Here is a 25,992-nt window from a genome sequence, read left to right as displayed (position 1 = left end):
TGCCTGGGTAGTTCAGTTGGTTAGGCATCCGACTTCGGCTCAGGTCATGATCTCATGGGTTGTGAGTTTGAGCCCTTCATCGGGCTCTGTGCTGACAGCTCGGTGCCTGGAGCCTGCTTCAGATTCTGTGTCTCCTCTCTCTCTTCCCCTCCCCTGCTTGTTCTCTTTCTCACTCTCTCTCTCTCTCTCTCTCTCTCTCTCTCTCTCCCTCTCTCATAAAAATAAATAAACGTTAGAAATTTTTTTGAAATAAAGGTGATTTATTTGAAATAAATTTATTTTTTTAAGTTATTTATTTTGAGAGAGCACACGCACATAAGCAGGAGGGGGGGTGGGCAGCCAGAGAGAAGGAGAGAGAGAGAATCCTAAGCAGGCTGTCCACAGTCAGCACACAGAGCCCGATGTGGGGCTCAAGCTCATGACCTGGGCCAGAATCAAGAGTCAGATACTTAACCGACTGAGCCACCCAGGTGCCCCTAAAATAAGTTTACTTTATAGTGAAGCTATATGTCCTGCATAGTCAGCTGTATTAGTTGGTTGGGATTACTATAACAAAATACCACAAACTGAATATGCCTTAAACAGCAAAAACTTATTTTCTCACAGTGTTAGAGGCTAGATGTCTGAGATGAAGAGGTCTGCACTTTTGGTTTCTTCTGAGGCTCCTCTCCTTGGCTTGTTGACCTTCTCGTTCACATGGTGTTCCCCTCTGTGCCTGTGTCCTAATCTCCTCCTCTTCTTCTTTTCTTTTAAGTTTATTTATTTATTTTGAGAGAGAGAGAGAAAGAATCCCAAGCAGGCTCCCCAGTGTCAGCTCAGAGCTTGAACCCATGAATAGCCAGACCACCCAGGTGCCCCTAATTTCCTTTTCTTATACAGACACCAGTCAATATTGCATTTGGGCCCACCTTAATGAATTTATTTCAACTTAATTACCTCTTTAAAGACCCTACTTCCAAGTAGTCACATTCTGAGGTGTTAGGGGCTAAGAATTCAACATATGAAATTTGGGAGGGCACATTTCAGCCCATAACACTGAGTTTGTCTTCTCCCCTCCCTCCCTTCTTGTGTATATTGAGCACCCAGTGTGTGGCAGACATTCTGCTAACTGGTGGGAATAGTAAGCAACAGATGTAGTCTCTGCCTACAGTGAGGTAGGGAAGACAGATATTTATAAAGTAATAACAAGTGTCTTGCAGATATTATGCCTGGGTAATGGGAATGACAGGAAAGCCTTGCCCTTCCCCTCAGGCCCCAGACCTGGTCGGGCGGGTGAAAGGGCCAAGTTAAAACTAGCTGTGAGATTAGTTAATGAGTCAGCAGCTCAAACCCAGAGACACGGGTTTGTCACAAAGCAGCAGGGAGGTCTGATGTCAGCCAGCAGCGGGCGCTAACTGAATCCGTCCTTTACTATGACGCCTGGGCCCCGCCCACTCCCTCCGTGACTCCTTCTCCTCCCCGCTCATGGCCCCGCCCCCTGCGTGTTTCTGCGAACTACCGCGAACGCTTCAAAAGCGCGTCACCCTCCGCCCTAACAATGGGGGTCAGTCGGCCACGCCTGCGCCATAGGGCCGGAGAGGTGGGGGCGGGCCAGCCGGCGTTGGGAGGCGGGGAAAAGTGACGCAAGCAGTCGCGACGCCATTTGCTGCGGCTGAGCGTGGGCGCAGGCGGATCTCGGAAGAAGTCGGTTGCGAGACTCTCCCGCGCACGCGACCCGGCCTCGCTTGCCTGTTTGGTACCGCGCGGTCTCACGCGTCGCCCTTGGGGCCCCTCGGAAGAGTCGCTGCTGCCGCCGCCACCACCACCACCACTCGGATAGGAGTCGGAAACGCCGGGAGGCCGCCGTCACCGCCATGCCCAAGAATAAAGGTAATGCTGCCTTGGACCCCGGGACCACGACTCCGGTCGGCCCGGTCCTGTCCGCGGCGCCCCGTATTGCCCAGGCCGCAGTGACCTTACACTCCTCTCTGCCTGCAGGCGGCTGGACGATCCACACGCGGTTTGGGGCTTGGGAAAGGAGCTGAGAAGTTACTCTTGTGTACCAGTTTGGTCACATTGGGGTGGAGCCGACGCCATTTTTGTAGGGCCTCCTGCGGGAGAATGTGGGCTTTTGCTCCCGATTCGCGCCAGACTGACCGCGGCGCTTTATGGACCCGTGGGGAGACCTCTCCCAGGCAGCCAGGGTTTCACAAATGGGAGCCTCTGGCCTTCCTGGGCAACGAGAGTTAAGCCCTGGAAGCAGTTCTTAACTTTGAAAGAGTAATGCTTGCTTTAGTGATCAGGTACTCCTGCATGGGTTTCTTAATGAATAGTTGAGTGTTTTTGAGACTACTCCCTCTCCCTTTTTCACAGTGAATGAAACCTTAATGCGTATTTACATATTTAGGGTTCATGTCTAGAGATTTACTCTTCCCCATCCCTTTACGGCGTTTACCTTTTTTTTTTTTTTTTTTTGGAACACTTTCATGTTTAACCAGGTTTTATTTTTGCTTCAGATCTTGTATATATTGTATTAGGAGTAAAGACCTTTAAGTTTTCTCCATTCTGAGGCTAAACGTCCACAAATTATCAGTCTTGAAGATGTTTATTTGGAATTTACAAAATGGAAGGCCTAATCTACCTAAAAGCGGAAGAGTCTTAAAGAAATTATCCCCTTTTTTAGACTTCAGGAGACTTCTGTTTTTTTAAGTATCTTTATACTTTCTCCAAGGAAATTGTGCCAGTAGAAACAGGGAAATCATTGTGTTTCCCTCAGGAGAGGAGCATATTACACAACCCACGGGAAGTTTCCTTTGGTTATTAATCCTTCAGACCCTTGCCTGGACCCAGGCCTACTTCTGTTCTCTTTTCTACTTCACAGACGGCTCCAGGGATTCTACCTGATTTCCTCTTTGTCTCTGTGGCTACTCATTTTATCCCTTGGGGTGCTTGCTTGCAGTTCTGTGCAAGATTTGGTGTGGTTATCTCAAAATGTAGCTTGCAGACCCTTTTTGTAGCATTTTACTGTTAATTTTTCTGGGGTAACCTAATGTCTTATTTCCTCTTAGATGGTAATTGGATCACCTCAGTAAGTATCTTATTCTCCCTTTTATTTCTAGTGAGGAGGCTTCCAATTCCCTCACTAGATTGTAAGCTATAATAGACAGTAATGGTATCTGTCTTAATCACATGGAATTGCTAGCACTTGACACTTAGTAGATGCTCAATAAATACTTGTTGGATTAAGTCACCTTCCTTTTGTTGACTTCACTCGGATGAATAATAATAGGTTCTACGGGAACAGGACTTCTGCATTAAACTTATACATTAAATCACATCTAATTCACTAGCCTCCTTTAAAGTTGTATTCCATTACATGGCAGTAAAATAGGGGAGTGATCAGGGTATGGTTAGTTCTGATGAATTGGCAAGCAATAGATCATTCTTTATAAATAATATTTGAAGCGTACGAAAAATATAACAATAGGGGCGCCTGGGTGGCGCAGTCGGTTAAGTGTCCGACTTCAGCCAGGTCACGATCTCACGGTCCGCGAGTTTGAGCCCCGCGTCAGGCTCTGGGCTGATGGCTCGGAGCCTGGAGCCTGTTTCTGATTCTGTGTCTCCCTGTCTCTCTGCCCCTCTCCCGTTCATGCTCTGTCTCTCTCTGTCCCAAAAATAAATAAACGTTGAAAAAAAAGTTAAAAAAAAAAAAGAAAAATATAACAATATAGTGAACACCTGGGAATCCATTATTCTGAACTTGAGAAATTAAAACACAGGATCAGTTAAAACCCTTTGTCTCTTCCCCTGTCTTCCTGTTTCTGGAGGTAACTGCCTTTCTGAATTTGGTGTTTATCATTCCATTACATGTAAAACCAATCTGTTACCTTAGAGGAACAGTGCTTTCTAAGACCCCTGGATTTTATAAGATGAGGTTTACTAATGTAGAAATAAATTCATGGGGTTTTTTTTTGTTTGTTTTTCTTTATTGGAAGAGCCAGAAGTCTTCTGAATACAATCTTGGTGGTGATTTCACAAGGATATAAATTGCCATGAACTGTGTGTTGAATGAGTTTTGCTTTGGACTGATTGTTACCAGGTTATTTCCTCTAGAATCCTCTAGATTCTTTAAGCTTATTACCTCAGAAAAAAAGGGTATCCTTTGGTCCACTCATGACGACCATTTGGGGTAAGGTGCTCCCACACTTTGAGGAAGTTACTGCCTTTAATTTTAAAATTGCCCCTCCTTTAGGAATGTATAGACTACCCTTGACGGATTCATTCAAAGAATTGCCCAGCTCTGTATATAATAACTCAGTAAACAAAGCCAGTAAGATCCTTGCCCTAAAGGAGCTTTCACTCTAGTTTGAAGATCTGGCTTGAATGATTAATGGCTTGAAGCCAGAGATAACTTTACTCTTCCTAGGAAAGCAGTTTGGGTTTCCCTGAAGAATGCCTCACATACTGAACTCTAAGGAGTCTGGGTGGGTCAGGATATAGAGGTCCACCTGACAATAGCACAGAGCATTATGAGACTGCCCCTAGGACTCATTAAGTGCACTGGATTCTAGAAGTTAATGTGTCTGTCTTTGCAGTGGCCAGGTGCACATTCATTATTTTGTTTGGACTATGAACCTTTTGCTGCTTCCAGGTTCTTTCTATGAGTTCTTTAGTATCACTACCACTTACAGCCTTTCTCCTACCTTTTGAAAATGGCCATCAATGTGGTTTAGTAGGTTCTGGAATGGGAACAAAATGCTGTGGAGAGAGACCCTAATATGAGGGTCAGGAACAAAAAGATCAGGTTTGAGTCTCTTCACCCACACACCCTGAAATAATAAATGAGTTAATTGTCTGATCTTCAGTGAACTCCCTGGTAAACTGGGGATAAATGTTATTACTTCATAGGGTGATTATGACAAGTAAATGGGTGACTTTATCATATAGTGGTTAAGAGTATAGTTAAGTGGGGACATACTGCTCACTTCAAATCCCAGATCTCACTTCATGTGATATCGCCTTGGATAAGTCACTTAACCTTTCGAAGACTATCATCTCTTGTGAAATAAAGACAAAATAGTACCTGTCTCATAGGCATAGTTTGGGCATAGTAACTTAAGGGTAAGTTACTGGGACAGTGAGAAATCTGCTTGGATTGAAGTATAAGATAGTAGAAGGGAAGTATTGAGAGGTAGGCTGGCTTGTTTATAGGTTGAGAGATTTATGTTCCATAAGGTGATCATGTTACCACTAACAGAAACGGGAGTGTTGATTAAGGACCAGCTTTGTAAAGAAAAAATGAGTTTTGAATAAAATCTTGAGCTTGAGATGACAGTAGCCCATTCACTGGACCCATTGTAAATATGAAACCAATGCTTAGTTGAAGTAGAGGGCTGAGATACAAAATTAGCATAGAAGTGATAGGTAAGAGAAAATTTAATTTCCTTAGAAAGTGGGTTAGCAGATGGTGGGACTTTGGAATTAATGAAGCTCCAGAGGAATAGGCATAATGTGGGGTGGGGGCTGGTAAAGATCCAGAATAGTGCAAGTGGTGGCGCACCTGGGTGGCTCAGTTGGTTTAGCATCCGACTCTTGATTTCTGCTCAGGTCATGATTTCACAGTTCATGGGTTTGAGCCCCAGGTGAGCCCCATGGAGCCTGCTTGGGATTGTCTCTTTCTCTCTCTCTCAAAATATATAAACTTTTAAAATAGTGCAAGTGGCCCTCTAAGAAAAAAAGAGAGTCGGGAAATGATCGGTATTATCATTGAAAGTATGAAAAACAAAGGGAGAGGGAGAATTACGGGTTTTTTTTAAGGATATCAGGAGATAGAAGAATCTAGAATTCTAAACAGTAGAAGCAAGGTGGAGGTGTTTACATCTTCTGTTCTAACTCCCTCATTTTACGTAGTCTGAGATCCTGAGAAGTTTTTTGTGAAAGCTCCATTCATCCTTTGCTTTTCCCTCCCTCTACATCTGGTCATAATTCTCTTGTTTCCATCTCAGAAATATTGTTCCTGTTTGTCTCTTCTTTATGGCTAGGTTAGGCCTGCTTCTTGGTACCTGTAATAAGGACAGTAACCTTTTACCAGTTTTCCCACCTAAAGTATCATATACCTCTGCTTTTGGTTGAACTATTTTTTTTTTTTTAATTTTTGAATAGTAAATACATTCGCAGTTCAAATTTCAAAATGTGAAAAGTGCAGTCTCTTTCTAGAACATGTCCTGTTGCCAAACAGTTCTCACAGGCGGTCATTGTTAAGTTTTTTGCATATGCCTTTCCAGGAGTATTTTATGTATATACAAGCAAATATGAATATGCATTTTTCTTTTTTTACACCAGTGGTAGCCTTCTACTCTTCTTCACCTTGTATTCATTTTTAAATTTACATTTTGAAGAATTTTGAATATATACATATGTACAAAAGTATACTAGTATAATATACATTTAGGTAGTTACCTCCTGGCTCCAGACACAATTCACAACTAAACTTGCACCAGCACCATCCACACCAAATCAGGATCCAGATTTGGTCTACACCTTGCTATTGGTAGATAATGTCTTTTAAGTCTGTTAAAAAATCTTTAAGTTCCCCATCTATCTGATTCTCCCCCCTCTCCCCCATAAGGTATCTAGTGAGGAAAACAAATTGTCTTCCTTTGCCCCCACTGCCTGGATTTTGCTGATTTCATCCCTGTATTAGAGAGTGCGCTTGCTTGAAAGCAAGGGAGAGGGGCAGAGAAGAGAGAATCTTAAGCAGGCTTCATGCTCAGCACGATCCCACAACCTTAGTGATGAAATTTGAAGTGGGGTTCATGAGCAAACGGCTAAGAAAGAATTCTTCAGATGTCTTTGTGCAAAAAGGTGATTTTATTATAACACGGGGGACAGGATCCGTGGGCAGAAAGAGCTGTGCTGGGATTGTGAGGAGCGACTGATGATACACTTTTAAGTTTGTGGAGGCAGTGGGTGGGGGGATAGAGATAGTTTCTAAGGAATTTCTGTATGCTGAAAGCAGAGTCTTATAGAACCCTGAAGATTTAGCTATTGTCAAGATAAGGTTGCATTTAGTTTTGGGTTTTTTTTTTTTTTTCTTAATGTTTATTTTTGAGAGAGAAAGACAGAGTGTGACTTGGGAAGGGGCAGAGAGAGAGGAAGACACAGAATTCGAAGCAGGCTCAGTCTCTGAGCTGTTTGCACAGAGCCCTATATGGGGCTTTAACCTATGAACCTGGAGATCATGATCTGAGCCGAAGTTGGATGCTAATCAGATGCTCAACTGAGCCATTCAGGCGCTCCAGTTGCTTTGGGTGTTTCATATCATGTAAACATTTATCGACATTAAGGCAGCCATAAACTCCTTGTGGAATGTTACATGCTGCAGGTCTCTGGTATCAATCAGAGTGGGCTGTAATCTGTAAGGGGATTTAATTTAAACTACATTTTTCTGGGGCGCCTGGGTGGCTCAGTCGGTTAAGCGTCCGACTTCAGCTCAGGTCACGATCTCATGGTCCGTGAGTTCGAGCCCCGCGTCGGGCTCTGGGCTGATGATGGCCCAGAGCCTGGAGCCTGCTTCCGATTCTGTGTCTCCCTCTCTCTCTGACCCTCCCCCGTTCATGCTCTGTCTCTGTCTCAAAAATAAATAAACGTTAAAAAAAATTTTTTAAAAATAAAAAAATAAACTACATTTTTCTTGCCTTTGTTTCCCTCATCAGTGGTATCATGACCTGAGCCAAAATCAAGAGTTGATGCTCAACTGACTGAGCCACCCAGATGCCCCTGTTTTTTAATGGACTTTGTTTTTAGAGCAGTTTTACATTTGTAGAGAAATGAACAGAAAGTAGAATTCTCATATTCCCCCCCAGCATGTTGTTAACATGAGCCAGTATATGTATTAGTAGGATCTGGCCTTTGATTTCTCCCAACCAGCCCAGCCAAGTCCATAGATTACATTAACATTAAGGTTCATTCCTTATGCTGTATATTGCGTGAGTTTTGGCATATGTATAGTGACATGTATCCACCATTACACTATCATACAGAATAATAATTTCACTGCCCTGAAAACATGCCATTGTGTAGATGTACCACAGTTTATCCATTTGCCTACTGAAGGACATCTTGGTTGCTTCCAAGTTCAGGCAGTAATAACTTGCTTTTTTAACTTCAAATACTTGGCTCATTGAATCTTTGCTACAGCTATAAGGTAGAATTCAAATTCTGAAGGTAGCCAGAGTTGTTCTCACTCCACAACAAAATCAGTATATCCCATTCCAGGAGCTGTAACTTGACCCCCTCACCTCCAGTCATCCTAATTGAACTCAGACCTTTCGTGGGGAAGTCTGGTAAAAGGGGTGGGGGACTATTTATTTATTTATTTATTTATTTAGAAATCTATCAGTAACTCATTATAATATCTCCTACCCTGGCCTTTGTGGGCACCTGTGGGAGGGGTTCATTGAGCAGTGTGCTCAACCAGTGGTCATTATGATCTAGGAATTTTGGTCATTGAATGCAGATGTCCTCATGGATCTATGTACTTTTATATAATATCTGCTTGCAGTTTGTAGTTTATGACAGAAATAACCCAAAAGGAATTTCCAAGAAGGGTAGGGGAGTAATGCTATGTTATGTGTGTGTTTAGTATGATCGGAGATTGTAAATTTAATATGGTTGTGTGACCACATTAAGTGAATTTTTAAATGTAAGTGATTTTTTAAAAGCGTGTTGTGAGTCATTTAGTTTCTTTCCTATTTTGCAAATAATTAATGTCTTTTTCTTTCTTTAAAACCATTAGGTAAAGGAGGTAAAAATAGACGCAGAGGTAAGAATGAGAATGAATCTGAAAAGAGAGAGCTGGTGTTTAAAGAAGATGGACAGGGTAAGCGTTTCTATAAGTGAGGGGCTTTTTTTAGTAATAGTTTTCTTTTTTAAAATAGGGAATTTTCAGTTTCTAAACATAAAAGATATAACTTTGTAACCCTGAGCAATAAAATCATGTGTTCCTCTTTGTCCTCCATTTCTCACCACCCCCCCCCCCCCCTCTAGAGCCCTTCTTTTAGTAATCAATTCTTGGTATGCTCAGTGTGTGTTGATTGGTGGCATTTTGAAAAAAAAAATTTTTTTTTTAATGTTTATTTATTTTTGAGAGAGACAGAGACAGAATGCGAGTGGGTTAGGGGCAGAGAGAGAGGGAGACACAGAATCCAAAGGAGGCTCCAGGCTCCGAGCTGTCAGCACAGAGCCTGATGCGGAACTTGAACTCACAAGCTGTGAGATCATGACCTGAGCCGAAGTCCGACACTCAACAGACTGAGCCACCCAGGCACCCCTATTGGTAGCATTTTTATAAACCTCTAGGTTTCATTGTTTTGCATGAATATTCATAACTAATAAAGAATTGTACAGTTCAAAAAGAACTAAGCTTCAAAAGCTATAGTTAACAATTCCATGATTTCGTAGATTTTTTTTTTCTTAAGTAGGCTCCATTCCCAGCATGGAGTCCCAACGCGGAGCTTAAATTCACAACCCTGAGATCAAGAGTCAGACACTTAACTGACTGGGCCACCCAGTAAATGGTGCTACATAGTATTTTCATTGGACAGTGGATTTTTAAGGGATGAGTTAGAGGCTTTGGCCTCATTTCTCCAGTACTATTAGCATATAATTTCAGAAAACAGAATACAATAAAACCAAACAATTGACCTTTCCAAACTAAGATACTTAACACTGGTTTCCCATATTTTTGAGCAATTTCTTTTTTTTTTTTTTTTTTTTTTTTAATGTTTGTTTATTTTGAGAGAGAGGAGAAAGCACGAGCCAGGGGAGGGGCATAGAGAGGGAAAAGAGAGAATCCCAAGTAGGCTCCGTGTTGTCAGTTCAGAGCCCCATGCAGGGCTCAGTATCACAAACCATGACATCATTACCTGAGCCAAAATCAAGAGTCAGATGCTTAACCGACTGAGCCACCCAGGTGCCCCACAACCCTTGAGCAACTTCAAAAGCTGCTTCGGAAAAATTGCAGTATTAATGCAATGAACTCCCTTAAACCCTTCATGTGTGTGTATTTCCTGAACCATTTTAAAGTTAGTTGCAGGCTTCATGATACTTTTACCTTATTGTGTTTAAGTATATTCTCTTACATAATCACAATAGAATTATCACGCTCAGATAATTTAGCATGAATACATTATATATGTAGTATATAATCTATTTTTGAAGTTGTCTAGTTATTGCAATAATTTCCAGCATATTTTAACAAAGAACTTTATTCGATTATCCTTTTATAGAACTTTGATGAATTTGTTCATGGCTGTGTATATATAAGCCACTAAAAATGAAACACATATTATGGCTAAAAGACATTTCAGTTTCTTAGCCTTTCTCATTCTTCCCTGCATTAATAGTTCATTTTACTGTGACCATCGCTTTTTCATTTTCCCCACTTTGGAAGACAGACTGCCTTTGAGTTGGCCTACCATGTTGAGGCTCTAGGTTCACTGTAGTCTGAGCAACTCACTTCAGCGTGTCAGCCCCACAGTTGAGCCTTTCAAAGTTAAGTCTCAGTGTATTTACAAATCAGTGGATATTCTCTGTGGGAGTCAGTCTTATGCACAACTTGAGTAATCTCAAGGTTCTGAAGCAATACCCTCCCTTGCCCCCTAGTCAAGGCCCCTTTGCAAGCTAATGAATGCTCATCATCCCCTCAGTTTTCCAAGTGGCAGTAAAACTGCGTGACTTCCTGGGTTTCCTTTTGGGAAGGTTTTGATTAAAAGTTTGGCATTTTGCCTAAGTATCTTTCTGGCTTCACAAAAACTTTAGAATAATCCCTAATAATGAAATCTAATTTCACAAAGACATTACTAACGTTAAAGCTACTTTTTGTGTGTCACATATACCAAAAATTATGTTGGGATTAGCTTCTGAAGGTTTTGAGGGAAAGGAGATCCAAAATTGGGAGAGGATCCTAGTGTGAGAGATTGATGGGGTGTGATGTACATTTTGGGGCACGCCACCTTGATCTCCAAAAGTAAAGCATACAGTTAAGGGGTGCCTGGCTGGCTCAGTCCAAAGAACCTGTGACTCTTGGTCATGAGTTTGAGGCCCATGTGGGATGTAGAGATTACTTAAATAAATAAAACTTTAAAAAGTAAAGCATACAGTTTAGAAGACCAGAGTCATTCTACTTACTCAAAATCAGTAGATAATTAAAGCATTTCTGATAGTAAAGACAGTTTACCATAGAAATGGCATTATGGAATCTAGATTCTGGTTCTGCCATTGGGTTGGTTTATCACTCCCTTGTATTTATTTTACTACACATTTATTCCTAACCAATATACCTATGTGTTCTAGTCAATTTTTTTTTTAATTTTTTTAATGTTTTATTTATTTTTGAGAGAGAGACAGAACGGGAGCAGGGGAGGGGCAGAGAGGGAGGGAGACCCAGAATCCAAAGCAGGCTCCAGGCTCTCTTAGCACAGTGCCCAACACGGAGCTTGAACCCACGGACTGTGAGATCATGACCTAAGCCAAAGTCGGATGCTCAACCGACTGAGCCACCCAGGTGCCCCTGTGTTCTCGTCCATTTTATGTGGATTTTTAAGTTGCTGTTGTATGAAAAGTTGAACAGTATCCCATACACTTTTCTTTTCTCTCCCCCAAGAATATGCTCAAGTAATCAAAATGTTGGGAAATGGACGATTAGAAGCCATGTGTTTTGATGGTGTAAAGAGGTTATGTCACATCAGAGGGAAATTGAGGAAAAAGGTAGGTGTGGAGATTTGTTTTACTTTAAAATTATGATTAATGGGGGGAAATGGCTCTATAGTTTTTATGGGTCAAGGACCTCATTTTTGTAAATTACTCAAAGATTTCAGTAGAACAGTGGTATACTATGATAAATCAAAACAGCAAACTCCATGATGATAACTTTATACGGATTCCATTTAAAGATGCATTTACGTCACCTATGTTGTTAGGCCCAAAATGTTTAACCTGAACCTAGTCATGAAGAATCAATCATCAAATCCAAATTAAGGGAGACTGTAAAACAAATGTCCAGACCCTTACTACAAGGTTAGTGACCTTAAAGTTGGGGGAAATGGGCAGCAGCGGCAAGAGGGCTGAGGGTGAGAACTATTCCAGTTGAATGGAGATTAAAGAGACCTAATGGTTAAATGGGGTAGGTGGCCCATGTATGGATTCTGATTTGAGGGTGGGGGAAATCTTTGTAAAACATGTGAAGAAAATTTCAATATGAATTACATTAAGTGTTATGGTGATACTAAATTTCTGGAATTGTGATGCTGGATGGGCTTCCTTGGAAAGTAATGATTAATTTCCCATCATAGTGGGTGTTAAGGCCAATTTATTAGTAAAGTTGGGTAAAAGTCCCTCTGACTCTGATTTTATGGGTTATTTTAAGGAGGTTTGCCAGCTTTGTGTATGTGGGCTGGTGGAAGGAAGGGAGGGAAGGAGAAAAAAGCACATTTCTAACTTTATATTCTCACATATAATGGATAGATAACTAACCACCTGGAGTAATTCACTATTACAAATTACTAAATTTCTAATCATTCTTCTGGAATTAATGAACTCATTTAGTTAAATAAGATCATTTTGTGTGTGTGTGTGTGTGTGTGTGTGTGTGTGTGTGTGTGTGTTTTAACATTCCAAATTAACAGATTTGAAACATGCTCACCTGCTTAATAAAGTTTTTTGGATTTTTTTTTTTTTTCCTAATTCTGAATCTAGGTACTTCACCCACAGTTGGGTGAATAGTATTTTATGGAAAGACTGACCGAGTGTTGCTTTGATTCTATATTTTTAAATGTAACATACAGTGACTTTTCTTTCTTAGGTTTGGATAAATACCTCAGACATTATATTGGTTGGTCTCCGAGACTACCAGGTAAAAAATAATAATTTTTTTCATCATTCACTTGATTGTATTTATGAGCCATTAATTCTTAGAACTTAAGTCATGACTGTTTTTGCCCAGTTCCACCTCTTCATGCTCTTGACTGTTGTGTTGACAAACATTTCTTAAGGGCTAGTTATGTTTTCAATATTGTGCCTAGTACACTAGTCATCATGGTTCCCAAATGGCCAGTCTCTGGAGTCCACATTTTCACTGTGGAAAAAACAATAGGCAGTGTGAATTTTCCATCAAGCTATAAATGGTCCTTTTTCCCTTTTTGATATTTAAAAAGTTCCCTTTATTGGAATGAATGATGTTATATAGTTGTGGTGTTGTTCGTGTTCTTATCTGTTAAAGTAAAAATGTAATCTTAGGGTGGGCCTCACATGCCAGTTTTTCTTTTCTTTCTTTTTTTTTTTTTAATGCGTACATACTGAAATCAAAATATGGAAACTGCTGCTGTAGTATATATAGCTGAATGAGTCAAACTCCCATCCCCAAAAATACTTATGGCTTGGTAGTGAAGAGAATAAGGCACACAAGTAATTACAGTACAAACCATGATAGAAGTGTGTGCTCTAAATTTGGATGAGCACTTAGGAGAGAAAATGATAGTTGCCCTTCATGATCTCAACCTGGAGACTGCTCATTGTGGGTCTGTGCAATCCATTTGGTTTCCACCTGTTAGAACTCATCGTTTCTATTCTTATAACCTTGATCGTACTTTAATTTTTTAAAATATATATTCCAGAATAAAGAATTAAAATCTTTATTATAAATGAGTGGTTCTCAACCGTGAGTGAATTTGTTTCCTCCGGGGAACATTTGGCACTGCCTGGAGACATTTCTTGTTACAACTTGCTGGCCAAGGGGAGGGAGACAGTACTCTTGGCATATAGTAGATAGAGACCAGGGGTGATGCTAAACATCCTCCATTGCACAGAACAGCCCCTACAACAAAGAATTATCCAGCCTAAAATATCAATAGTGCTGAGGTTGGAAAATCCTGCTTTAATTAATACCATTTTATTTTTTTTACATATTTAAAAAAATTTTTTTAATGTTTATTTGTTTTGAGAGCGAGAGAGCACATGTGCATGCTAGCAGGGAAGGGGCAGAAAGAGAATCCCAAGTAGGCTGTGCGCTATTAGCACAGAACCTAATACGGGGCTCGATCCCACAAACTGTGAGATCTCAACCTGAGCCGAAATCAAGAGACACTTATCCAACTGAGCCACCCAAGCACCCCAGTTAATACCATTTTAATGTCCATTTTCTTTTGATTTTACAATAACCCCAGAAGTAGGAAGAATAATTCTCTCTTTGACAGATGAGGAAACCAAGGTTCAGAAAGATGTAACATTCTGACTATAAAATGACAGTCAAGACCAACTTTTCTGATTATTAATCTCCCACAAGCCACCTGTCTGCCCCTGCCACTTAAAAGGGTGGTCGGGGAACCAGTAGCATCAGTGGCTTTTGGGAACTTGTTAGAAATGCAGGGTTTTGGACCCCACCCCAGTCCTCCTAAATCAGAATATGCCTTTTAACAATTTCCCTCTGAGCTTCTATACACAGCTGAAGAAGTGCTGGTTTGAATCACACTCCCCTTGCATCACTGATCATTTTTGTAGCCATTTGGACCTACTTTTAGGTTCAAAGAACTTTTAGAAGTTGAAATAATAAACTTGAACACTTTTTCCTTAACTAAGATTCTTTTCAAATGGGAAAGTGTGAACATTCTAAGGCAGTAGGTGTTTGTCGTGGACTCTAGGTCTAAAGTTCTCTTTTAGACTAGCAAAAGAGCAGACGTAGGATTAAAACAAGAGATGGCTAATGTCCGAAAAAGACAAGAGCCCCAAATAAGGGTCCTTGCCCCATATTTATTTAGATCATAAGGCTTGCAAACGTGATGGGCATGTACAGGGAGACAAAGAAACTAGGAACATTAACTTGACGTGAGGGGGAAAGGGGATTTTGAAGATACACAATGTTTGGGGTTTGGGGTCAATACAAAACAAAATCCAGGCACAGGGCAGATGGGTAGATGGTTGTTAACAGCAGACAGGAGGCGCCTCCGCACCTGTTTATCTTTGCTGGCCTAGGGGATGAGACGGAAGGGGAATAACCTCAGGGTTAACAAGACACCTTTTCTTTTTGTTAACCATCTCAGCTCTGGGCTGCTTTGCCTGAGGTGCAGCTGTCCACAGTTCAATTCACCAATTTACCTAACCTGGCCCTATTCTCCTATGAAAGCAGTTTTCTGCTATAGTACTAAATTTGGGGTGCTTTCACCCTAAATATCTTGTTATTCCTATGTATTGGGCACCTTTGCACCGTTTCTATTTCAGGCCTTTGCCTCTTTCTATTTTGGGGGGCTCAGCACCCCCTCCCTGTTTTTTGGACCTTTGCATCCCCCCTATTCTTGGAGTGCCAATCTGGTTTACCCAAACTCGGGTGTGAGCATTTTATTGACTTTGTATTTCTTTATGCCTTATTAACCCATTGGTGTAAGCCCGGGGGATTCCTAAGCTTGTCCCCCGCAGGTGTTGATATATTTGCATCAGAAACACTTGAAGAGCTTTAGAAAATACAAATTCTTGAGCTTCATTCCACGTCTACTAATCTGTTTTCTGGAGATGTAAAAGCTCCACTGGAGATTCTAATCAGTTCATATTTTTTTTTTTTAATTTTTTTTTCAACATTTTTTTATTTATTTTTGGGACAGAGAGAGACAGAGCATGAACGGGGGAGGGGCAGAGAGAGAGGGAGACACAGAATCGGAAACAGGCTCCAGGCTCCGAGCCATCAGCCCAGAGCCTGACGCGGGGCTCGAACTCCCGGACCGCGAGATCGTGACCTGGCTGAAGTTGGACGCTTAACCGACTGCGCCACCCAGGCGCCCCTATATTTTTGTTTTAATACTTAATTAAAATTTTAATTCCAGTATAATTAATAATATAGTCATTCAGCAATTCCATACATGATCCTGTGCTCTTCACAACAAGTACACTGGGGAGGAGGAAACTGAAATGTGAAAAAAGTTTATAAAGATGTGAGATTTAATTTTTTATCCAGTTTGAAAGTAATTTATGAAATAATATTTTGGCATAATCAGTTCTAAAAGTTACTTGTCTCTTTCAGGATAATAAAGCTGATGTAATCTTAAAATACAATGCAGATGAAGCTAGAAGTCTAAAGGCGTATGGCGAGCTTCCAGAGCATGGTAATGTCTGAGTTGTTTTATTAACCTGTCATATGGTGTTAGTATTTGGTGTTACTAGGTGAAGAAATTTTGTTAGAATTTTGTGGATTTTGCATATTACTTCAGTGCTTGCATGATTTAAGTATGCATGCTTATACTTCATAATACTGGATACATTAAGAAAAAAAGTAACTTATATCCCTAATAACTACACTCCTGGTGTAGACTTTATAAACTCTGAACGTTTGCATAATACCAATCCAAAGAATAATACTGTTACAGTATTTATTTCACAATAACCTTCTCAAGAGATTGTTAGTATTCATCTACTTTAAATACGAAGCAGTGATTGTAATTAGCTACTGTTGTTGATTTTTACAAAGTCAGTTTTCAGTTCTTATCCTAGGTATCATAGGATTCCATTGGATTTTTTAAAACCAACATTGTCACCAATAAGAAGTTACGCATTCTCAAGTGGGAAACTTGAACAAACATAAGTCCCTCATAACCCCACCAAAGGGGCAGTGTACTTTACATACTATATTGTAAGGCTACATTTTTCACTTGGTGTTTTTGTTTCGTTGTGTGTTGTTTTTTGTGTTTGTTTTATCTCTGTTGGAGATTATTAGAAAAACAATATGATTTTACTTAAGCATGAAAATTCTGCTGAAATTCTATACTTGACATTTTCAATCTAGTATGTCTGGGAATAGGACTAGCATGTCCTGGTTCATTTTCTTGCTTAGGGGTAATCATGATTTGACTAAATTTTCTGATTGGTGAATCTGTTTGGTGAGTGGTAAATTGTTAGCCTGTGCTCTGACCTTTTTTTTGAAGCGTAGTTGTAAGTTGTAATGGCTTTAGAATTTGTGTGACTGAAGCCTGCCTTACTAAAAATACCTTTGTAAAATAAATAGTCGGGACTACATCAAACTAAAAAGCTTTGCATGGCAATGGAAACCAACAAAACAAAGAGACAACCTATTGAATGGGAGAAGATACTTGCAAATGATACGTCTGATAAAGGGTTAATATCCAAAATACATGAAGAACTTCTACCATTTAACACCCCAAACACCCCCCAAATAATCCATTAAAAATGGGCAGAGGAACTGAATAAACACTTTATTTCTTCAATAACTTTTTTTTTCTGAATAAACACTTTACACAGAAGACGTACAAATGGCCAATAGACATGAAAGGATGCTCAGCATCACTTATCATCAGGGAAATGCAAATCAAAACCACAGTGAGATACCGCCTCATACCAGTCAGGGTGGCTAGTATCAAAAAGACGAAATAACAAGTGTTGGCGAAGATGGGGAGAAAAAGGAACTTTTGTGCAGCGTTGGAATGTGAAAATTAAATGAACAAACAAGGGAAACAGACTCCTAAATATAGAGAACAAACTAGTGGTTGCTGGGGGGTTGGGGGAATAGGTGAAATAGGTGAAGAGGATTAAGAAGTACAAACTTCTAGTTCTAAAGTAAGATGAAAAGTAGCATAGGGAATATAGTCAATTATGTAATAACTTTGGTGACAGAACATAACTATACTTGTCGTGGTGAGCATACCATAGTGTATATAATTGTCAAATCAACTATGTTGTGCACTTGAAACTAATACATTTGTCAAGTATTAAATTAGAAAAGAAATTTTAACATTTATTTTGAGAAAGAAAACAGAGGAGGGGCAGAGAGGAGGAGAGAGAGAATCTGACATGGGACTTGAGTTCACAAACCATGAGATCATGAGCTCAGCTGAAATTGAGTCAGACGCTTACTCACTGAGCCACCCAAGTGCCCCTGAATTGGATTTTTTTTTCAACATTTGCTTATTTTTGAGAGAGTGGATGAGCAAGCAGGGGAGGGGAAGAGAGAAACCCAAGCAGGCTCCGCACTGTCAGCATGGAGCCCTCTGTGGGCTCGATCTCATAAACTGTGACAGTATGACTTGAGCTGAAATCAAGAGCCAGATGCTTAACTGACTGCGCCACACAGGTGCCCCCTGAATTAAAAATACCTTTGTTAGAGGTGCCTAGGTGGCTCAGTTGGCTGAGTGTCCAACTCTTAATCTTGGCTTAGGTCTTGGTCTCACAGGCGTGAGTTCGAGCCCTGCATTGGGCTCCGCACTGGGCATAAAGCTGACTTAAAAAAAAAATCTCTGCAAACAAAATTAGAACTCATACTTTCCATCTTGGCTTAGCAGTGACCTTGAGATTTTGTTGTATAAAATTCTATATAGTAGGGCTGTTAGGTAGAAGTTAGGAGGATCTTTCTTATAACAAAACTTAAAATTCAAGTTGGACTCCTAAGAGTCTCTTTTCATAATTCAACAGACCACTTCTTTTTCCTGTTTTTGGTTTTTTTTTTAATTTTTTTTAGTGTTTGTTTATTTTTGGGAGAGAGAGACAGAGCATGAGCAGGGGAGGGGCAGAGAGAGAGAGGGAGACACACAATCCAAAGCACGCTCCAGGCTCTGAGCTGTCAGCACAGAGCCTGATGTGGGACTCGAACCCACAAGCTGTGAGATCATGACCTGAGCCGAAGTTGGACGCTCAACTGACTGAGCCACCTAGGCGCCCCAGCAGACCACTTCTTTTAGTGGACAGTTACTCATTTTAATATCATCTTGGTTATATGAGTGCATTTGTTATTGTTTCTTTAGCTAAAATCAATGAAACGGATACATTTGGTCCTGGAGATGATGACGAAATTCAGTTCGATGACATTGGAGACGATGATGAAGACATTGATGATGTAAGTAGATGCACCTTACATTTTTCAACTTTTGTTTCTGAATTATGTACAGAGAAACTAGCTTTTTGTCCTATCTTTGTTTAATCTAAGAATGTTGAATACTTAGGATATATTTCAAGATTTGTCCATGAATTAAAATGCTCATTATTTATCAGACAGTTAGTCAAACTGTTTATACTTTGAGGATTCTTATAATCTTTTTCACCATTTCTTCCAGAAAAGATCAATATCTTCTTTGGCAACCTGAATGCTAGGCATTGCAGTCATAACTTGTTTGAGTGTTTAAAGAGATAGCTATTATGAAATTTAGGAGACAGTTGAAAGAAATACAAGATCTTCTCAAAGAAACATGCCTACTCAATTGAAATACTAGTACGTTAAAAGAAGAATCTTGTTTGAACAGCTTGATATGAAGCATTGGAATTACAACATATATTAAAAGTCTTGTTAAAATTGAGACCATTTGTCAGTACTGTTTTATCCGTTGGATATGCACTGTTGGCAAACTCTTGGTTTGGAGTTGGTGTATTTGAGGAGAATGTACTGTTTTGCTAACAGTAAAAGTTAGTTGCTGACTAAGACTGCAACAGAATTACCAGAGCCTTTCAGAACTACAAAGGCTGGTCTTGGGGAAGTCTGAGTTAGGCATCACAAGTGGTACCCACTAGCAAGATTCTGTAATTAACATTTTCCTATAGTTGATTTATCCCATATCTCTTATCTTTATTTGTCCATCAATCTATCTTATATTTTGATGCGTCTTCAGACCATTACGAATGCTTGTGGTGAATTAAAATTTGAGTACATATCTTCAATGTGTATATGTGTTTATGAATTTTTATATAAATACATCATACTTTTTTTCAATGTTCTTCCCTTTGGAGATCCTGAGCCAGAGAATTCTAGTGACTAAATTGTTAATGATACTTTGATAGTAGATTTAATTATTATATTATTTATTATTTAATGATTATTATTGATTTATTGATATTATTATTTAATGATTATATACAAGAACCTGACATGGAATTGTGTTGTAAATTAAGGGGTGATATAAACATTTTTAGAGCTGGGGTAGAAGGCATTTTTGGAAATTAACCTAAGCAGAGAACACATTTGAATATGAAACCACATACACAGAGGTGTTAGGATGAGGATCTAGTAAACAAGGTTAAGACTTTCTAAGAAAAAAATTTCTGAATCTATGCCAGTGATTCCTTGGAACTGGACTCTGTAGTCCGGCAGGGAAAGAGATGCTAAAGACAGTGGATACTAAAGGAATTGGAGTTTCCCTGAACCATTTGCAAAGGCAAGGGTTGCCTTTTTTATCACCTGAGAACCCTATTTTTCAAGACATTTCTCCAGATGGTATATAGGTATGCTAGCCTTCTTTCCTATAACCAGATTGAGAGAATTTGCTAACTGTCACACTTGTACCTTTCTTAAAGAAATAACATTCCTAGGGGTGCCTGGGTGGCTGAGTCTTTTAAGCTCCTGACTTCATCTCAGGTCATGATCCCATGGTTTGTCGGTTCAAGCCCCGCATCAGGCTCTGCACTGACAGCTCAGAGCCTGGAGCCTGCTTCAGATTCTGTGTTTCCCTCTCTCTCTCTCTCTGCCCCTTCCCCGCTCACGCTGTCTCTCAAAAATAAATAAACATTAAAAGAAATAGTACTCCTGTATATCTGCTCCCCCCCAGAATAAAATCTCTCATCACCAGCACAAAAGAGAGACACTAAACTTTATTAAGAATATTATTAAAAATATTTTGTATACGGGGTGCCTGGGTGGTTCAGTTGGTTAAGCATCCGACTTAACTCAGGTCATGATCTTGCACTTTGTGGGTTCGAGCCCCACGTCGGGCTCGGTGCTGACAGCTCAGACCCTGGAGCCTGCTTCACATTCTGTCTCTCTCTCTGTCCCTACCCTGCTCACACTCTGTATCAAAAATAAATACACATTTAAAAAAATTTTTTTTTAAAACATCTTGTATAGCATAACATTCTGAAGGAAGTTGTAAAGATTTACTGGCAGCAAACTATAATTAAGAAAAACCTGGTGTAGAGAATTTCCTCTTCAAAGATATCCTTAGGGGGTGCAGGGCTCCCTTATGTGGTAGACTTCTGGAATATAAGAATTCTTTCATTTGATCTGATGTTCTTTTCCCTTCCAGATCTAAATTGAATTCAACATTTTACATTCCAATTTCTCTGAGGATTGTTCCAACAATTTGGATTTTGGCTGTGACCTGTTAAAGAAGATAAAAATTTATTAGCATGAGTGCAGTTTGCTAAGGCAGACTGATTTGTTTCTAAGGTATTTCTTGAAAAACCGGTAATGCCAAATTCTCTTCCATGAAATGTTAAGCCCCCTTTGTTCTTTTGATGTATTGGAGCTTATAGGTAAAAGACTACATCTACTATTTTTTAAAAAGAGGAGAAAAATGCATTACTGCCTTTCCTACTTTGACCACTTCCAGTTAGTAAATGAATGTTCCAAATAAACCATTTACCATACATTCATTATGGATCATGATTAAGCCCTAACTTTGACTAGCCTGTTGACCGTACATTGACTTTCTGTATATTCCAGTTACTTAGATGTTCCCTTGAGATTTTGATACAATTTAAAAGAGACAGAAATCTGCATTTGAATTAAAAAATGATTAGGTCAGTTTTTCATATTTAAGTAGCATGTGGCTATTTTTGTACTAATTTTGATATCACTTATGTTCTTTCATAACCTTATTTTGCCACTATAAACATATCAACAATAAAGCATTTACAAAATGCAGGTTTTAGGACCTGGGTTTTAATAGCAGTTTTTAATTTGTAAGGTTAGTAGTTACAGGAATCAAACAGTAGGTGGCACCTAGTCATCTTAACATTGAAATATTGCTATAGTTGTCCATTTTTTTTTCTTACTATGCTTAGGAAATTTCCCAAACAAGAAAAGATTGTTTTGATCATGTGCATGTATGTAGAAAATTTTTAAAGAACAAAACTATTGTTAAAAGTGTCATTTTATTTCAGAAGTCATATACATAAGCTGCAATTTTGAGTGCTTTGTAAACACTTAAAGTATGTATAAATGAAAATTTAATTTCCTAACAACTGTATAATTAAGCTTTTTTCAAACCATCCCTAAGCTGGTAAAAAAAGAAAAAAGGGAGCGAATAACAATTTATTGAAAAGATGGTTTCTCATTTCTGAATGGAAGAGCTACAGCTGAGAAATACAATAAAGACAATGTCATGCTGCAGAGTATATTATACCCTTACTTTGTGTTTAGGATGTATTTTATTGTGTGTAAAGATTTGTTTTCTTGTATATTATTGGGAATTTGGATTTTCTCTTATTTAGTTTTTTTGTTCTCAACTTGACTAAGATGAAATTAAGGGCTGGGCTATTTATTGGCTAGCTACATTGAAATCTTCTGCAACTTCACAAGAAGAGATCCATCATTTAGGCTGTGAAACGTTTATTCTCCTGGTCTCCAGAGATGTTTTCAATGATGAAAAGTTCTACCAAGGGAGAGAAACCTTCATGTGGCTTCAAAAAAATAAGCGTATCTTCTCCAATCTCATGCTTATTCCTAAGTGTGCAAGCACTGGAATCAAAATCTGAGGTACTAGAAAACATTAAATCAAAGAATAGAAATGAGTGGATAGTTGCGATTCATGTTTCTTATTCTTTGGAGTTCTGAACACTTACCCAGATGGAATGCATCTGAGACCATGGGCTGGTTTTTAATACTTAAAGAAACTAGCCTTGAAGAATTGACTTAGTGATTGTCTTCATCAGAACCTAAACTTCCAAAGATATTTAGGCCTCTGTACAAAAAAGTGTTTTGCTAAATTTGTGGTATATATAGATCCTTCTGTGTTATTTTACCAAGAATGTAGTAACTCTGCCTCTGTGGTAGTTCATGGTAGGGATGGTACAACTCACATTTTTTCTGCTTACCTCCTCTAGCAAATATGATTTGTCTCAAGTTTCTTGAATTACAACTATGGCCACCATTCATGTGTTTTTTTAGTGATTTTTTTTTTCCTTGCCTAGGTAATAACAGCTCAATCTAGTGCCATTGCATCCTGGGAAATCTCATACCCTAATGATTATTAAGTGGTTGGTAATGTTGTAGGTCATATGCAACACTGCTTGGCAGAAGTGTTTTACTAACTTGTCTTTAATGTGATATTTGTATAGATTTACTGATTTATTTCAAATGAGGAATGGGAGTGGTCCTTAGTTTCTTAGCATCTGTGTGTATGTTGTTGAGTTTTTTTGTTTGGTTGGTTTTTGGTTTGTGTTTTGTGTTTTTTGGTTATACTCCTTGATTCCCATAACACAATGCTATAGGGTATGCCCTAAAAGAAAATAAAATGTTTGAAATCCAAGAATAATGATTCTTCCTGCTAAGAGGGTATTAGGTATTACTAATGAATTTTATGGGCTTGCATTTTTCATGCAGTGTTTATTCTACTTCCAGTTAGAGCACAAATAAGTTGTATTACTAAAATGGCTCAATAACCAAACCAAGCATTTGTGTGAAAAAAGATTTGCCAGGATTTAATTGCTTGACTGTTGAATCTTTTTTGAACATCCAGCCTCTTAAGAGGCCACCTTTTAAGGTGCCTGTGAACTATGCATGATGAAAACTCTTGTATTTTATTAAGGATTGGCCATTGGTTTACTCACCACATCTACAGAATAATCATGGCTGTGAATATAGTTGGTTACAAAACTTGTGACTTGTAGTTTAACTTAATCTCATGTATCTTGTGTAAATATTAAATTATAGGATGGTGAATAACATCTTTAGTAGATAGAAACTGCTGTCAGTATTGACTTCAGAGCAACTGAGTAATCAAATAGGTAAAAGCATGTTTGAAATAAAAATACCTAGGTGGATTTATACTTTATTTCTGTTGTTTACAGATTTTAAAATATACAATATTAACTATAACTTTACAGTTAAAGTATCAGAATGAAAGTGAGTTCTTTATGTTTACCTGTCATAATGATTAAAAAGATTTGTGTTGGTAGGAAATGCTTAGATCTTTATCCTGCTTAGCAAGAAGAAGTTTCATTTATACTGTTTGGACTCCCATGAACTTTTACACACCACGTTGTGTTGTTGATTTACCTTAAACTGTCATTTTTTTTTTATTTTTATTTTTTTTATCCTTGCTTATTTCTTCCTACTCAGAAAAGGACAAAATCTTAAGTCTCACTACAGATGCATTAAGACACAAGCTTCTTAGGTACAGAAAGAACCAAGGAATTTGGAGAGTATTGGACTGGGTCCTCTCTTCCCCCCAGCTGCCAGGTATTTAGGCAGTGTGATGGAGAGTGAAGAGCTTGGGCCTTGGGGTCAGGAGGCCTTTTCCCCCACCCTTCACGTTGCCCTTTACCTGCAAGTGACCATGGGCACCTTCTCTCACTTGTAGGAGTTTCAGGCTCCTCACCTGTAAGATTGGGATGATAAGAAGAGTACCGGCAGAATTGGTGGAAGGGTTGATTATGTGTCCATATGTGTAATGCACCTAGAGCAGTGTCTGCCGCTTTTCACTTGGTATCCAGGACCGTATAAAATTGAACATGCACGTCTTTATATTTTCTATTTGTCATTTCTTTCACTTGCAGTCTTTGGTTACTATAATAAAAAAAAAACTTGTAGAATATATATATATATATATATGTGCATATATATATATATTCATGTCAATACAATATTTAAAATAATTGTTATCATTTAATTCAGCATAAGGCTAACAGATAGGAAGTCTCTAAATTGCTTAAAGATGTTTTTGCAAAATACCAACTACTCTATATTTCTTCATTGAAAGTTTATAGCTATTGATAGCTCTGGTCATATTTTATTCTTAAGTCTAATGAGTTCTTTTACTATGTAGATTCATGACAGCTAATTAGTACTGATTAAAAGGTTTACTTTCTGGTCATTTGGAATTATGTAAAAACAATTGGACGCAAACTAATGCAATTAGAAAATAAAATATGAAATAACTTTCAATAGTATTCAATTGCTTCTTTTTGAACGGTTTATGACTTATTTTTGTTTTTAAGTTTACGTGTTTCTTTTGAGAGAGTAGAGAATGTGAGCAGCGGAGGGGCAGAAAGAAATCCAAGCAGATTCCACATTGTCTTTGCAGAGCTGAACTTGGGGGCTCTATCTCATGAACCATGAGGTCATGACCTGAGAGGAAATCAAGAGCAGGATGCTTAACCCACTGAGCCCCCCAAGCGCCCCTGTTTATGACTTTTTTTTAAAGGAAATTCAATTTTTAAAATTTTTTATGTGTTTATTTTTTGAGAGTGAGTGAGTGCATGAGTGGGGGAGGGGCAAAGAGAGAGGGAGACAGAGTTTGAAGCAAGCTCCAGGCTCTGAGCTGTCAGCACTGAGCCTGACATGGGGCTCGAAGCCACAAACTGTGAGATCATGACCTGAGTGAAGTCGAAGGCTTAACCACCTGAGCCACCCAGGCGCCCCTATGACTTTCTCTAAACTATTTAAAGTTACATTCATGAAGATTCTTTTCTGAAAACCAACTGTGATATGAGAATAATGTATACTTTGTATTTTATTTTTGTGTTTTTGGCTGTTAAAACGTTCAGACTAACAATGGGGTTGCATTTTGTGTGAGTTTGTTAACCTGTGCAGAAGATGTTTTCAAAAGGTAGATCAGTCATCCACAATCACCTCAAATTGCCAAAATCACATTCAACAGGTTGGACCTTATTTTGTACTCTGCAGACACTTGGGTGAAACAGATACCCTCTGGTGAACTTGCTCACTTCCCCCTGCCCCCCACCTGCTCACTTTTTAAAAACTGGATGGGGCGCCTGGGTGGCGCAGTCGGTTAAGCGCCCGACTTCAGCCAGGTCACGATCTCGCGGTCCGTGAGTTCGAGCCCCGCGTCGGGCTCTGGGCTGATGGCTCAGAGCCTGGAGCCTGTTTCCGATTCTGTGTCTCCCTCTCTCTCTGCCCCTCCCCCGTTCATGCTCTGTCTCTCTCTGTCCCAAAAATAAAATAAACGTTGAAAAAAAAAATTAAAAAAATAAAAATAAAAACTGGTCACTTCTGTTCCAATCCAGGCTTTGTCC

The 25,992-nt window shown here is 39.2% G+C and overlaps 1 protein-coding gene across 1 annotated transcript; it reads left to right on the top strand.

Moving 5' to 3' along the window:
- The first annotated feature begins 1,626 nt into the window (after positions 1-1,626).
- Positions 1,627-24,901, top strand: EIF1AX (eukaryotic translation initiation factor 1A X-linked). The gene is made up of 7 exons (XM_040468335.1): positions 1,627-1,869; positions 8,777-8,860; positions 11,645-11,748; positions 12,842-12,892; positions 16,046-16,127; positions 18,774-18,865; positions 21,039-24,901. The coding sequence occupies exons 1-7, from the start codon at positions 1,854-1,856 to the stop codon at positions 21,042-21,044; spliced, it is 435 nt and encodes a 144-aa protein (XP_040324269.1). The 5' UTR covers positions 1,627-1,853; the 3' UTR covers positions 21,045-24,901.
- Positions 24,902-25,992: the final 1,091 nt, after the last annotated feature.

Source organism: Herpailurus yagouaroundi, unplaced genomic scaffold, assembly GCF_014898765.1.
Source record: "Herpailurus yagouaroundi ecotype Mexico unplaced genomic scaffold, PumYag 67690, whole genome shotgun sequence".
Taxonomy (NCBI): Eukaryota; Metazoa; Chordata; class Mammalia; order Carnivora; family Felidae; genus Herpailurus; species Herpailurus yagouaroundi.
This window is presented reverse-complemented; position numbering and strand designations above follow the sequence as displayed.